This window comes from Macaca mulatta, chromosome 9, assembly GCF_049350105.2.
Source record: "Macaca mulatta isolate MMU2019108-1 chromosome 9, T2T-MMU8v2.0, whole genome shotgun sequence".
Lineage (NCBI taxonomy): Eukaryota > Metazoa > Chordata > Mammalia > Primates > Cercopithecidae > Macaca > Macaca mulatta.
The window spans coordinates 81,791,185-81,807,929 of record NC_133414.1 but is presented as its reverse complement, the minus strand read 5'-3'; the positions used below and the strand labels follow the sequence as shown (position 1 = coordinate 81,807,929).

Below are 16,745 nucleotides of genomic sequence, written 5' to 3'. Positions count from 1 at the left end.
ATAAAGAGTTATGAATTGCCAGTCACATATTCTTGTAGTTGGCGGAGGACCTACTTCCACCATCTACCCAATAAGACAATATCTTTGTGCCTGCTCTGACTCAGAGCCTCTGCTATAAGACTTCTAATGAAGAATTAATACACCATAAAACAATCCACTCTGTAGTGATTAGATAGTTCTTTATAGTCTGAATCTGCATTTCTTTTTCTTTCTTTTTTTTTTCCAGACACAGTCTCGCACTGTCGCCCAGGCTGGAGTGCAATGGCGCAATCTAGGCTCACTGCAACCTTTGCCTCCTGGGTTCAAGTGATTCTCCTGCCTCAGCCTCCCGAGTAGCTGGGATTACAGGCGCCCGCTGTTGAGATGGGGTTTCACTAGGTTGGCCAGGCTAGTCTTGAACTCCTGACCTCATGATCTGCCAGCCTCGGCCTCCCAAAGTGCTGGGATTACAGGCGTGAGCCACTGCGCCCAGCCTGAATCTGCATTTCTATGTTTCACTGTGCATCATTTAGTCTTTGTTTTGCCCCTGCTGGAAGTGTACGTAGTTTAAATATTTGAAGTCCTAATCACGCTCTCCCTAAATTGTATTTTATTCCATTCTAAACATTCACTCTTCAGTATTTTTCATGTGACAAGGTTTACCTCCATCCTATATTTGTGGCACTGCCTAGCTAATGATCATAAATACCAATTTTACTTCTTCGAAATTCAAAAAGATTTAGATATCTCTAAAGTACCCTTTGGCTTCAAAACTCTGTTTTCAAATTTTTTTTTTTTTTTTTTTTTTTTTGAGACGGAGTCTCGCTCTGCCGCCCAGGCTAGAGTGCAGTGGCCGGATCTCAGCTCACTGCAGGCTCCGCCTCCCGGGTTCACGCAATTCTCCTGCCTCAGCCTCTGTTTTCAAATTTTTATGTGCTAATTATACTTGACAATGAGGAAGCAAACAATATTAGAGCTATAATTTAAGGCTAATTCAAAATGCTTCATTGGTTCAAGTGCTGGAAAAAACATAACAATGAACAAAAAGCAAATCAAAGCAAAACCTAACATCTATAACAGAAAAAGAAAGTTTTATGTTCCCAAGTGTTAAAAGGGTAGTCTAGGGTTGTTGATTACTTAAACCAAAGTGCTAGAACTTTATATATTAGAAGTGAGAAAGATAATCATACAAAAAGTTTAACTTTGTGACCATTCTGAGTATCAACTAATCAATTTTAAAAATGATATTTGTTTTACTTCTCTACTATAAAATGTTTTCACACATTAGGTAGGCATTTGCTAAATTTTAAAATAAAAGTTTGCTTTTTTATATTCTGAGGACACATTACATTTTATACTGGAAGACCTGAGGAGGATAGATCTGAAGCAAATATTGTTGAGGCATTATATAGGTGGAATGTTAACAGAATTTCATTTTCTTCAGAAAACTTCTAAAATGTTATTATACAAGTTAATCTCTACAGACTCAGTTTTTAAAAATGATACATATATATTTATTTACATTTTTAAACCACAACAAAAAAGGAATCTTTGGCTCTCCTATTACTTAGGAGAAAATGGAGTATATCTTACTCTGAACATGAGCTTTATTACACCAAACTTACCTCAGTTAATCCATGGTTGACATCCTAAGACAGCAGTGCAGAATATAACAATAACGAGGAAAGAGCAATGTTAGTGTCCAAATTTAACTATTTCTATTCAAGGTAGCATTTCATATATTTTGCTACAGCAGAATATTGAAGTAATGAGGTAGAAAATACATCTACAATAAAATACACCCCCTAAACATGCATCTTATATATATTTATCTATAAATGTAAGATCTTTGTTTCAGGTACCTTGTGATCATAAAATTATTGAGCTTGAACATAATGAAATTTGTTTTCAGCCATTAAACACCCCCATTTGCAGAATTTAGGCAGAACAAGAAAACGAATCCTATGCCTGGATTGGTCTTAAAAAAATAATTTTATGGCTCAGTTTTTCTACTTAAAAAATAGAAAAAACATTCCTCAGACTTTAAGCCTTCTAAAATCTCAGCAAAATGTTTGACAGCGTTTAGTAGATTAAAATGCTATATGGACACAAAGTGAGAAAAAATAAGCCATAAATTGTTTCTATTGGACAGAAAAAAAACAGTAAAACATAAGGTATCTTACATTAAACATTCTTTAAAACTGAATTAATTTAAAGTAGAAAGTACAGGACAGGGCAAAAGGGTTGGTAAGCAAAAATAAATAAAGAGAGAAAGATATATTTATTAAGGAAGTAATAGTGGAAATTACAATGAAAGCTTACCACTTTATTGAACAGAAACGTACATTTTCTTGTAGAAAGCTTCCATATATGCTCAGAGCACAGACTCGTGTAAAGCACCAGAATATTCAGAACTATGTTATTAAATGTGTGGATGGTACTTTGTGTTATGAGGAATTAATCTGACCCCAGAAGAGAGCATTGCCCTAGGTTACTAGGAGGCGACCTATAGACCTGTGGAATATCAAGCCTGATAGGAGTGTCTTTGTTTGCCTGGGGCTTTAGCCACCGGACAATGTGACTTGTGATAGGGGCTTGGGCCATGTTCTGTCAGTTCTGCCTCCAGAAGAGCTGGGAACTAGAGGTCCCTACATGAGCAGGATATGACTGAACCCCATTAAAAACTCTGGGCACCAGGTTTCTGGTGAGCTTCCTTGGCTGGAAATACTCTGTACCACACATCTATGCCAGGAAAGTAATTCATTCATGACTCTATAAGGAAAGGACAACAGAAACTCTGCCTCTGATTATCTTTCCCAGACTGTCCCCTATGTGCAGATTTTGGCTGATTTTTTTCACAGATGGAACTTTTCATTTGTCACTATTAAAAGCCTAAATTTTTTTCTCTCTCTTTTTTTTTTTGAGATGGAATTTGGCTCCTGTTGCCCAGGCTGGAGTGCAATGGTGCCATCTCGTCTCACCACAACCTCTGCCTCCAGGGTTCAAGCGATTCCCCTGCCTCAGCCTCCCGAGTAGCTAGGATTATAGGCATGTGCCACCAGGCCTGGCTAATTTTATATTTTTAGTAGAGAGGGGTTTCTCCATGTTGGTTAGGCTGGTTTTGAACTCCTTACCTCGTGATCCGCCCGCCTCAGCCTCCCAAAGTGCTGAGATTACAGGCGTGAGCCACCGTGCCCAGCCAAAAGCCTGAATTTTAAACAGATTCTTGTATTTGTGGTCCACATCCATCAGCTCATATAACTTTAGCACCTGTCACATCCCCAGTAGCCTTTCTAGAACTACTACCATCACCATGAAGTTCCCTGGTTTTCCCAATTCAAACTTGGGCATCTTCAGCATTTTTACTTATCTAACAAGGACAAGCATGGAGAGGATAAATAGACTGGCAAGCCTTTTCTTTATCTTTTCCAATGTTGTCAGGAATCAATTTATTGACCACTTCTTTCAAGTCACTTGTCTGAACCTCTTGGATCATGATTTTCATCACCTTCTTCTGGATTTGGCGGACCTGTTGGTGCTGAGAGTAAGAGGTCTTCTGTATCTGACTGTTGCGTTGCTTAGTAAAACCAACACAGAACAGACGAAGCAAATGACCATCAGTGGTCTTGACATTAACATGAGCTTCTTTCATGATCTACCAGTTTTTGGCCATGCAACTCATTCTGTCACAGGTAATATCCATGCTATGGAAGTTAGGTAGTTTAGAGCCTCAACATCCTCAGTAGTCAGCTTGGATTTTTAAAATGCAATTTCATCATTTGCAGATCAGAAAGGTTCACTTCAAATATACACAACCCTTGAGGCCATCAGATATAATTTTGGTTCCTTGAGTCCTGGTGACTAGTGTTTCTCTCCAATATTTCTTACACTAAACATAGCATGTGCTTTCATACCATACCAATCTTTCTTAGAAAGTAGATCAACCACTCCTTGGCTGACTATTTGTCATCTTTCATAAGGTGCTTGTTCTTGCCAAATGTCATGATGCTGCTCAGAGAGTCAAAAGGACCCTTGGCTGATTTTAACCCACTATCCTTTCTCTGTAATCAACTCTAATCATCAGTGTAACAATTTTCAATGAGTTCTGGGAGGTCTTGTAGCAAATTATCAAACCTAAGAATAGTTTGGGGGACCCTCCCCAAACTCACAATTGGTATCAGAAGTGAAGGCAGTCTTGTGTGGACTGTTCTCTTTAACTCTGTAGTTGACTAAGTTCCCACATGTCACCAGGGGTATTATTGGAGGATTTAAGATATTAGCAAATAGCAAAGACTTTGGGTTCTCTCACTATATTGTGCTAAGTAAAGCCAAAGCAGTGTGTAAGCATAAGCAAAACATCACTCTATGCAAATCCTATTCAGAGGAAGAATATTATTGACAAGAATTTCTTTCAAAAAATTCAGAGTACCAAGTTATTACTACGTAAGTGCTCCTATTGACAGTGTAAACAAGATGAAAGTCTTTACAGACTGTTCTGCAAAAAAGCCTTTTAGATTACACTCAGTTTAGCTAGAAGGCAATATAAAAGGAACAACCAAAATCCTTTTATAGTATACCTTGTGGGACTTTTTTTGAAAAAAGAACTTTATTATTTTAAAGCAGCTTTAGGTTCACAGCAAAATTGAAAGGAAGGTGCAGAGACTTCCAATATATCCCTATCCTCACACATGCACAGCCTTCACATCACCAATATTCCTCTTGTAGGACATTTAAAAAGTGCTATTACTAAGTAAGAAAGTTTAAATAAGAAAAAAAAAGCCTATAAATATTCATCTATGGCCTGCTTGATAACTATACTATATACCAAGGGAGTTTATAGTATGGGAGATGGATTTCCTCCTTAGCTAAATAATGAAATATTAGTATTTATGCATTATCTTTTTTATTACTACATGTAAGTAGATATAGATGCTATGCATATCATTATACATTGGGGAAGTCAATAAGATAATGTTAGAATTTATAGTGCGACTAACCCATACTAAGCAGAATATAATCTGGTTACACTAAAAATTGGAAGAGAAAGACGTGAACTGGCAAGAATATGAAAAATAATAGGCCATGCAAAACTTGAGAAAAAGAGATGATTAGACATTAGGTAAAATCATTTTTCTAAGAGAGAGAAGCACCAAAGGAAAAACCAGATAAAGATAATTAAAAGTATCAGAAAGGGAAGAAAAAATGGCAAAGAGTTTGGTAGTAACCAATAAGGTATTTTTACAAACAATTTAAAAGCAAAGTTAAAGGAGGATAAGGAAACTGAGAATAGTACCTAGAAAGTACTCTTAGAAAATGTTTCATTGTAGTGCACATAGAGAAAGGCAGCAAGAGAACAGAGTTATTAGACACGTCAGAATAAAAGCTACTGCCAAATTTGTAGCCTGTGTCAAGGTAGCCAGCAATAACAATCACCATTTTATAAAGACTTAACTATGTGCCAGAAATTACTCTAAGTCCTTCGGAGGGATCATATAAATTAATCTTCTCAAAATTTTTTAAGGTAGGTACTAATATTCTAATTTACAGAAAACAAAATGAAATCTCAGAGAAATTAAGTAATTTTCCCAAGGACTGAACTGAATATATGCTGAGGTGGGATCTGAACCCAGGCACTTTTTCATAAAAGTTACCCTGCTTTCTCATCATACATATTTATGTTGTGAGCTAGAATTCTTAATCATCACAACATCCTCCATAATAAATTTTCCAATTTGTAATGTTATTTATTATTTATTTATTTTTTGAGATGGAGTCTCACTCTGTCGCCCAGGCTGAAGTGCAATGGCGCGATCTCAGCTCACTGCAACCTCTGTCTCCCGAGTTCAAGTCATTCTCCTGCCTCAGCCTCCCAAGTTGCTGGGATTACAGGTGCCCGCCACCACGCTTGGCTCATTTTTGTATTTTTAGTAGAGATGGGGTTTTGCCATATTGGCCAGGCTGGTCTAGAACTTCTGACCTCAGATGATCCGCCCACATCAGCCTCCCAAAGTGCTGGGATTACAGATGTGAGCCACCACATCCAGACTGTAATGTTATTTATAATTATAAATTTGTTGTGGTCTTAGAGTTCTTATAAGAACTGAGCACCAAGAGTTTAGTACTAGTTTAATGTGTGTATATATTTATATAATATGTAAGTGAACACTGGGCTTCTTAAGAAATTGTTCTTCTTTAAAAGGGTCCACATATCCCTCCAAATGTTCTGAATCCTTTCAAAAACACTGCTAAAAGACCTAGGGTACCCTGGTTGGTGTGTGAGGGTTTATATGCAAAGTCTTGGTATGAACAAGGTTCATTTCCAGAAGAACCAATTTTCCTCAATGGCAAATACATTAAATCTCTTTTATATTGCAATAAATATCTATTATGCCCATAATGCAAAATTTGCATTTAAAGACAGAAAATTAGCCTCAGTTCAAGTCTTGCTGAGGGAAGGTTAAATCCTTAAGAGATATGTTATTTCTCCTGCCTTCACAGGTTCTCTGAAGGAAGAGTTTGAGAAGCTTTACCTAGGTCAGAGATGAAGAAAAAAGGAAATATTTATTCAAAACTTCGCTGAGGTCAATTATTTTCTTTCTTAAAAAATTATCCCTTGATTCCAGCTACCACTCCATTTTTTTTTCTCCTCTTCAATGCAGAACTTCTTCAAAGTATTGCCAATGGTTGTTACTACTTCCTTACCTCTAAATTTCTCTTTACAACACCCCAACCCTAGAATGGTATTATCAAGGTTACCAATTACCTTCATGTAACCAAATTCACTGTCAATACTATGGTTTCATCCTCCTTCTCTGGAGCATTCAACATTCTCTCTTTCAATTTTAAATTATGGTTTCCAAGACTCTCCTAGTTTTCCCCCTACCACACCTGCTTTTTAATCTTTGTGGATTTCTCTCCTTTCCTCACTTCATATCCAATTCATTAGTGATTTTTATTTTCCTTTTGTTACCAAGATTTCCTTTTATCTCCAAGATGTATTCCAAGTCCATTTCCTTCTTCCATCTAAACAGCCATCATCCTAGTCAAACTCATCATTTCCTCTCCCCTAATCTACTAAAACATAGCTTTCTCATGGATCTCCATCTTTCATGTCTGTCCCGTTCCCTACAAAGCCAACAAAGTGATTATTCAAAAAGATCAGATTAAGTTTCCACCGTTTATCGTAACACTTTAGATAAAATCCAAATTCCTAATCCTAGTTTACTAAACTGTCTATGATTTGGCCCCTGCCCATTTCTCTGTTCCCTCCTCACTCCCATAAGCCATGCTGGCTCTTTTTTTTTCTTTTCTTTTTTTTTTTGAAACGGAGTCTCGCAGTGTCGCCCATGCTGGAGTGCAATGGCATGATCTAGGCTCACTGCAACCTCCGTCTCCTGGGTTCAAGCTATTCTCCTGCCTCAGCCTCCTGAGTAGTGGGATTACAGGCGCCCATCACCATGCCCGGCTAATTTTGTATATTTTTAGTAGAGACGGGATTTCACTATGTTGGCCAAGCTGGTCTCCAACTCCTGACCTTGTGATCTGCCTACCTTGGTCTCCCAAAGTGCTGGGATTACAGGCGTGAACCACCACACCCATCCCCATGCTGGCTTTTTTCTATCTTTCAATCATGTCAAGCTTGTTTTCACCTAAGGTCCTTTCCTCACTTCATATCCAATCCATCAGTGATTTTTATTTTCCTTTTGTCGCCAAGATTCCCTTTTATCTCCAAGACGTATTCCAAGTCCATTTCCTTCTTCCATCTAAACAACCATCATCCTAGTCAAACTCATCATTTCCTCTCCCCTAATCTACTAAAATATAGCTTTGTGAACTATGTTCACAAAGTGAAAAGAACAAATGTTCATTGTTCTTGAAATTCTCTCTGCCCTGATCTTAAAGGGCTGCTCCTTGTCATTCAGATTAACACTCATACTTCATTAGACAAGTCTTTTCTGAAACCTATCTTTACTAAGTCCCCTCATTTTAAAAGTACATATTATTAGCTGGTATTCTTTGCCTTGTTTGACTATTGCTAATCTTGCCCACTAGATTACGAATTCCAGGAGAAACAAGGCTCTGCCTGGTTCAGCACTGTATTTCCAATACCTAAATCAGTGCCTGTTATATAACAGATTCTCATTGTTTGTTGAATAAGCAAGTGAGTACATCTAAATCTACAGAATGTCTATAAACCTGACCCAGCCTCAAGGTGACTCAGGAGAAGAGTCAATGAGTCTCTCCCAGTACAGACCCAACTGCACTAAGGAAAAAATGTCTAGAAGCAACCTGATTCTGGGAGGTGGGAGTATCCTAAAAACAGCATGCAGTAGCCAGATTGCCATTCAAAAACTACTATACTTTTTTAGTGCTTACTAGACATATTCTAAACACTGTCACAGGTGCTGGTTGACTGACATACCCATCCACAAGAAGCTTACAAGCTGGTGCCTAGCAAGCAATGAAAGGTTACTCATCCCTCTATTATATAAGTGCTGCATACATATTAAATTACCTGTATGCAGAAAAGTGGGCCTCAAGTATACAAAAATGGCTAGCAAATAAGAATAGTAAACCTAAATATTTTGTATCTAGCTGCTTACCCATTTCTGCATTAAAATTTTATGTGCCTAATTCAAGTTTTATGTAAGACTATGGTACTATTTTAATGGGATAGTAAGTGTGTAGTTATTAAAGACTTGGCCACATAAAAAGATGTGTGCACCCACATTTATATAAAAAATCTGAAATAAAAGTAAACACATAATCGGCTCACTGCAACCTCCACCTCCCAGGTTCAAGTGATTCTCATGCCTCAGCCTTCTGAGTAGTTGGGATTACAGGCATGTAACACCATACATGGCTAATTTTTTGTATTTTTAGTAGAGATGGCGTTTTGTCATGTTACCCAGGCTGGTCTTGAAATCTTGAGCTCAGGCAATCCACTTGTCTCGGGCTCCTAAAGTGCTAAGATTACAGGCATGAGCCACCGCACCCAGCCCTCTTTTGGTAGTCTTGAAGCACCAATTTCATAACAATAATGCATTCTTAGGAGTTCCAGTATGAAGAATGCCAGTATTTTCAACATTGGAGAAATAAGAGGCAATCTCATGGAAAATAAATGAGTTAAAAATCCATTTCACATTTGCAGTTTTTCTCTTTTTTAAGTATAATCCATCTCTTTGGTTTGGCTTTGGTAAAAGAGTAGAATGTTTGTATATAAATACTGTATAATATATAGCACTCCTTTTGCAATGTTTTTTTATTTAAAAAGTAAGTTCTGGATAAAAGTTCTGAAAAAACTTTCTCATTTCAAAACCAAGTAATTGTTTCTTTTTTTTTTATTAGATACATATACATAAAAATGATACATAAAAATGAAATCACAAATTGCACAGAAAACCTACCATTCCATAGGCCTGCTGTTGGACCCAGTTGATATAATCATTCCTTATGTCTATCAATTCTTGTACTTCATGTATATAAAATTTATCATACTGTATAATCTGTCCCGTTTTCTCATTTACCTACAAAAGAGAATGTAATTGACATTAAATTTAACCAGTACTCAAGACAGATAAATTTTTTTTTTTTTTTTTTTTTGAGGTGGAGTCTTGCTCTGTCGCCCAGGCTGGAGTGCAGTGGCACAATATCATCTCACTGTAAGCTCCAACTCCCGGGTTCAGGACATTCTTCTGCTTCAGCCTCCCGAGTAGCTGGGACTACAGGCGCCTGCCACCACGCCCGGCTAATTTTTTGTGTTTTTAGTAGAGACGGGGTTTCACCGTGTTAGCCAGGATGGTCTCGATCTCCTGACCTTGTGATCCGCCCGCCTCAGCCTCCCAAAGTGCTGGGATTACTGGTGTGAGCCACTGCACCCGGCCAAGACAGAGAAATTTAAAATGTCTAAAGAAAAAAATGCTTTGGGGATATTCTTAGCTAATATTTTCTTCCTACAAAAAATAATTACTGAGTGCCTACTATATGCAAAATGCTAGTTAAGTGCTATGGGAGACCCAAAGATTTGTAAGATGTGATATCTGCATTCAGTACCCCAAAATCTAGAAAAGAAAGACATGTCTTTATAACTACAACACAGTATGAGATATGGATGATTAAAGTATATATGGTATATATAAACTAGATACTATAAAGACTTATGGTTGGGAAATGGGACCTTAATAATAATAGCAGCTAATGCTTGTTAAGTGTTGCTCTGTGCTGGCATCTGATTAGAATAAATTTTAGGAAGTGATATCCGGACATGATGTGAAAAATGAAGAGGATGCAAATTACCACCCCAGAGATTATCTATTAATTACAAAGATAAGAACAAATCTTTACAGTGCAGAGCACCATCTTAATCAAGTGATCTAACTAATCATCACCAACACTGGAACAACGAAATATTATGTTCTTGGTGATATAAATCAACAGGAAGCATACGAATGATCTATGAAGGAAAAATGGTTTAACCCAAATCCAATCAAGTCTCCTAATCTAAATTCTAGGTTACAGGAAATACAAGGGATAGAGGAACAAGTTAAATAAATATTACCATGAGGAAACAATCAGACAAATCCTGATTATGAAACTTTTATAAGAAAACTGGCCAAGAGTCTTCAAAAAGTCAAGGTAGCAGGGATCGAAAAAAAAAAAAGGAGCTATTCTAAATTAAAAGAGACTAGAGGAATTCTGGTACTAAATATGGCATAATACTTTGTATCAGACTAATCTTCCTGACACTAACAATTATAACTCTAGACAATACATTAAAGAAAACTGCTGTACTTAAAAACACTGAAGATCCACCAAAAGTAGGCAGAAACAGGAATGGACACAAGCAGAGAATAGAGCTCAAGCAGAAAGCAGCAGTCTTAATAGACAGAGACTGAAGCTGCCAGCACAGCCAGCCAGTGAGGAATAAAAAAATCAAAGAAAGGAATCCAGAAGACGAAGCCCCAAAATCTGTGTGCAAACTCCCCCCACATCCTTGGCTAACTCTAAACCATGAATGCACAAAGTAAGACCTGCTAAAAGTAAATAAATAAATAAATAAATAAAACTCAAACCCAATAAACCAACAGAAAGTACAGCTGAGAGGCTACTCCTTTTTCTTTTTCCTGAGATGAAGTCTCGCCCTGTTGCCCAGGCTGGAATGTAGCGGCATAATCTTGGCTCACTGCAAGCTCCGTCTCCCAGGTTCATGCCATTCTCCTGCCTCAGCCTCCTGAGTAGCTGGGACTACAGGCGACCGCCACTACGCCCAGTTATTTATTTATTTGTTTTTTTTGTATTTTTAGTAGAGATGGGGTTTCACCATGTTAGCCAGGATGGTCTCGATCTCCTGACCTCGTGATCCGCCCACCTCGGCCTCCCAAAGTGCTGGGATTACAGGCATAAGCCACCGCACCTGGCCAGAGAGGCTAGTCTTACAATAAGAGTTCGAAACAAGCATTTCCAGAGGAAAAGGGGCACATTTCATAACAATAAAAGGATTAATTCACCAAGAAGTCACAACAATCCAAAGTAGCAGACCTTGAAAATAAATGAAAGAGAAATCAACAGAACCACCATCATAGTTGGAGATTTTTAACAATGCTCTCATTAACTGATAGAAAAAAATAGACAAAACCAGAAAAAAATAGACAAAACCAGCAAGTATAGATGATCTGAACAATTTAAACCAACTTGCACTCACTGTCATAGAACACTTCACCTAACAATTGTACATGAAATGTTCACTAAGATAGACCAAATCCTGGACCATACAGTAAGTCTTCATACATTTAAAAGAATCCAAAGTATACAACATACGTTCTTTGTCCACAATGCAATTAAACTAAAATCAGTAATAGAAGATTTGGAAAATCCTAGAATACTGGCAATTAAACAAAACACTTGTAAATTACTGAAAACTTTTCTTGAACCTGTAAGAGAGCTAAAGCTACAAGATAACTAAGTAGCCTGAATCCAAGGATCAACAAATGCTTACAAAAGGTAATAAGGTGCCAGAAATGGCTCATTTGTGGCAGGCAGCAAGAGGAAACTACTATTGTCATACAAGCAGAAGTAATATGCTAAAATTTTAAGGATCACTTCAAGCTGAGTGTGGGGTAGCTTGATAGTATGAAACCCAGCAGAGTCCCAGGCAACTGGCACTCACAGCCTCTTGCCCACAGACTGCCACTGGGTGCCCATGAAAACAACTGGAAACAAGGCAGAGGGGAAAAAAAAGGAAACAAGGCAGAAGATCAAGAGCCTCTCTCAATGGTACTAGGAATTAGCTGCCATGTGAGAAAGGAACAAAGGCCCGCCACCCTGTCCAGATCCTTCCTTCACACAGAGCAAAAGCCTTCAGCCACTGAGGAAGGGGAAGCAAACCCACGTCTCGTTGCTGAGGGAGGGAAAAACCTTCAATTCCTGGGAGGAAAGGTGACAAGAACAGTCCTAGGCTCAGAATCTTATATCAGTAGGACCAGAGGTCTGCAATTGCTGGGGGAGGGAGCAGAAACTGCCACACAAAAAGATCCAAAGCAGTTTGGTTGCCACAGGGAAAAGGGGAGGGAATTCTGACAAAGTTCCATGCGAGGTCCACGCACACATAATTTACCTAAAACCAAGGCTATGCTGTAACAACCAAGAACCATTTCTGTTCCCTCTCCTCTACCAATCTTGAAAGGACTGAGTAACAAGCAACACCAGTTTACAACTGACAAGAGGAAAGAGTGAGAAGAAAATCCCTCTAAGGAGTAGGCATGCAAAGTGAGGCACAAACATTCACAAAAACCATTTGACACTCCACTTCCACCCTAAACACACCGTACTACAGGCCTCAAATTCCTCCAGTGTTAGAGGCCTCAAATTCCTCTAGCATTAGAGGCCTGTAGTGTAATGAAGCTATTTATAACAAATTAAAAATTCAATCCCAGCGTAACCTCTGACTAAATAAACTCAAATCCTTACACTAATACCAGACAGGAGAGGTGTACCAATTTATAAGCTTTAAACCTACTGATTTCAGTTTCTTACTATTTTATAGATAACCCAATATTATGAGACATAGCAAAAACCAACTGAACGGGCTGGGAGTGGTGGCTCATGCCTGTAATCCCAGCACTCTGGGAGGTGAAGGCAGGCAGATCACCTGAAGTCAGGAGTTCAAGACCAACCTGGCCAATGTGGCAAAACCCTGTCTCTACAAAAAATACAAAAATTAGCTGGCTGCGGTGGCACATGCCTATAATCCCAGCAACCTGGAAGGCTAAAGTACAAGAATCACTTGAACCCAGGATGTGGAGGTTGCAGTGAGCTGAGATTGCACCACTGCACTCCAGCCTGTGTGACAGAGCAAGACTCTGTCTCAAAAAAAAATTATTAAACTGAACAAAACAAAACAAAAAAGTGTCTAGAGACAAAGCAATCAACAGAGTCAGATTCAGAGAAGACCCAAATGTTGGAGCTAGGAAACAGGGGCTTTAGGAAATATTTTTAACTTAAAAGTAAAAACACACAAAAATTTGTGGGATGCTAATAAATCCAGGCATAAAAGAAAGAAAATCTATAGCATTAAATGATCATATTAGAAATAAAGGTTAAATCAATGATCAAAGTTTCTGCTTTAAGACTCTAGAAAAAAAAAAAGATGATATTAAGCACAAATCAAGCAGAATGAAGGAAATGAAGAGAAATCAATGAAAGAGAAAACAGAAAAACACTAGAGAAGAAATTAAAAGCAATTGGGTTATCTGAAAAGATAATAATGAATAAACCTACAGTCAGACTGACCAAGAAAAAGAGATGACACAAATTACCACTATCAGGAATTAAAGAAGAAACATGATTACATACATATCTTGGTAAAACTGACTCATGAAGAACTAGAAAACCTGAAATGTCCTGTATTTATTTTTTAAATTTAATAGGAAATTAAAAATTTTCCCAAAAGAAAACTCCAGGGCCAAAATGGTTTCACTGATGAATTATATCAAACATTTAATAAAGAAGTAATACCAATCTTAACCAAACTTTTTCAGAAAATAAAGAAGGATCATTTCCTAATTCATTTAATGAAGCCAGAATAAACTTGATACCAAAAGCTGACAGCAATATGAGAAATAAAAATTACAGATCAATATCCCTCATGAACACAGATATAAAACCCTCAATAAAATATTAACAAATTAAATCCAATAATATATATAAAGTATAATATACATATAACACCAAGTAAAGCTGATCCCAAGAATGCAAGGTTGGTTTAACATCCAACTATCAATGAATTTCACAATATTTCTGAAAAAAAGGAGAAAAAATATCATCTGTTCATCTCAACAGATGGAAACAACACCTGATAAAATTCAACATCCATTTATAATAAACACTCTCAGCAAATGAGAAATGGAAGAAAATTTCTTCAAACAGATAAAACCCATCTCACCGCCCCCTACCCCCCATCCCCCACCCCCTGACATTCAACATTATACTTACTGTTAAGATACTGAATGCTTTCTTTCTAAGATTAGGAACTAGGCAAGAATGACCACCATAACCACTTATATTCAACATTGTACTGGAATTCTTAGTTAATAAAATATGCCAAGAAAATAACATGATTGTATATATTAAAAAAGCCAAATGAATCAATCTATAAGAGAATTACCAGAACTAAGAATTTATCAAGATCACAGGGTAAAAGGCCAACACTCAAAACTCAATTTATTTTCTGTAGGCCAGGTACATGGCTCATGCCTGTAATCCCAGCACTTTGGGAGGCCGAGGCAGGCAGATCACCAGAGGTCAGGTGTTTGAGGCCAGCCTGGCCAACATGGTGAAACCCCGTCTCTACTAAAAATGTTAAGAATTAGCTGGGCGTGGTGGTGGGCACCTGTAATCCCAGCTACTTGGGAGGCTGAGGCAGGATGATCATTTGAATCCAGGAGGCAGAGGTTGCAGTGGGCCAATATCTCACCATTGTACTCCAGCCCAGGTGACAGGAGTGAAGCTCTGTCTCAAAGAAGAAGAAGAAAAAAAAAGGCTGGGCGGTGGCCCACGTTGCTAATCACAGCACTGTGGGAGGCTGAGGTGGGCAGATCACCTGAGGTTGGGAGTTCGAGACCAGCCTGACCAACATGGAAAAACCTCATCTCTACTAATAATACAAAATTAGCCAGGCATGGTGGTGCATGCCAGTAATCCCAGCTACTCGGGAGGCTGAGACAGGAGAATCGCTTGAATCCGGGAGGCGGAGATTGTGGTGAGCCGAGATCACGCCTGCACTCCAGCCTGGGCAAAAAGAGTGAAACTCTGTCTCAAAAAAAAAAAAAAAAAAAAAAAAAAAAAAGGAAGAATTTCTCTGTACTAGCAACAAATAATTGGAAAATAAAATTTTAAAAAATCATTTACAATAGCATCAAAAACATAAAACATTTAGGAATATATTTTTGAGAAAGAGAACGAATAAAATTTTTAAAAGAATATGCAAAATCCTTGAAAACTACAAAGCACTGCTGAGAGAAACTGAAGAGTCATTCACTATGTTCACGAATCAGAAAGGAGTAGCAAGACTCAACAATCGCAAAAAACAAAATTTGACTGGACTCTAGTTATTTAAAAAGCAGTAATATAAACAACATTTTTGCTATAAATGAGGAAATCTGAAATATGAATGCACAGATAGATGATATTATAGAATTATAGTTAACTTCCTTAAGAGAAATAATGCTACTGCTGTTACACAGAAAAATGCCTATATTCTTAAGAGATGAAATATGAAGTATTAAAGGATGATATCTACATTTTTCTTTCGAATGATTCATGAAAAAAGAATACACACACAACATATATAAAGCAAATGTGACAGTATGTTAACAACTGCTGAATCTAGAATGGAGGGCACACAGGTTTTAATTATATTTGTTTTCAATGTTTCTGTAGGTTTGAAGATACTGCAAACAAAAATCAAAAAGGAAAGTGAATGGAAAAGATTAAAAAAAAAAAAGGTTTGAAGGAGAACATTCTGGGCAGAGAACAGCATCAGCTAAGGAAACAAAATCTGCATGTAACTGCCCCCAGCTAAACTGCTAAAGAGAATGAGAGGCACGGGGAGCAAAACTGGATTCAACATGCAGTTGGGAAATAAGCTGACCTCAATCCTCTCTAGGTTAGCCAACCTCAGCCAAGGCTCAGGCTAAAACAAGGCCAATCCTGTAGGAAATAGAATGCGCATCATTGCATGCCAATGAGTTCTGGCATGTTTTGTTACAGAATGTTACTGTGGCAAAAGCTGATACATGGAGAAATAAGGTTTTAGATTTAAAAAGTAACAGAATCAGTTGTATTTTATGAATAATATTCTGCTGAGTGAGGTATAGTTAAGAATAAGTAGAGAGGCTGGCAGTAGGATTAGGAGATTGCTAAAAGATTTAAAGTCTCTAAATAAGAATGCAGAGGTCATGGCAGCTAATGGATATGGAAAACAAGAGAAGAGTCAAAGACAACTTCAATATTTCAACCCTGGGTAAGAGTAATTTTAAAAATTACCATACATTGGCTGGGCGCGGTGGCTCAAGCCTGTAATCCCAGCACTTTGGGAGGCCGAGGCGGGTGGATCACGAGGTCAGGAGATCGAGACTATCCTGGCTAACATGGTGAAACCCCGTCTCTACTAAAAATACAAAAAAAAAAAAACTAGCCGGGCGTGGTGGCGGGCGCCTGTAGTCTCAGCTACTTGGGAGGCTGAGGCGGGAGAATGGCGTGAACCCAGG

The 16,745-nt window shown here is 37.9% G+C and overlaps 1 protein-coding gene across 20 annotated transcripts in view; it reads right to left on the bottom strand.

Moving 5' to 3' along the window:
- Window positions 1-16,745, bottom strand: part of HERC4 (HECT and RLD domain containing E3 ubiquitin protein ligase 4) — a 152,642-nt gene that overhangs the window by 38,032 nt on the left and 97,865 nt on the right. For 13 of the 20 annotated variants that reach the window (XM_077944928.1, XM_077944935.1, XM_077944927.1 and 10 more), the window contains 2 exons: window positions 9,387-9,506; window positions 1,605-1,628 (listed from right to left, as the gene is read on the bottom strand). In XM_077944928.1, the coding sequence (XP_077801054.1) occupies window positions 1,605-1,628; window positions 9,387-9,506 (144 nt within the window). The remainder of the gene's footprint in view (window positions 1-1,604; window positions 1,629-9,386; window positions 9,507-16,745) is intronic. The other 7 variants (XM_077944939.1, XM_077944936.1, XM_077944931.1 and 4 more) reach the window with 1 other exon arrangement.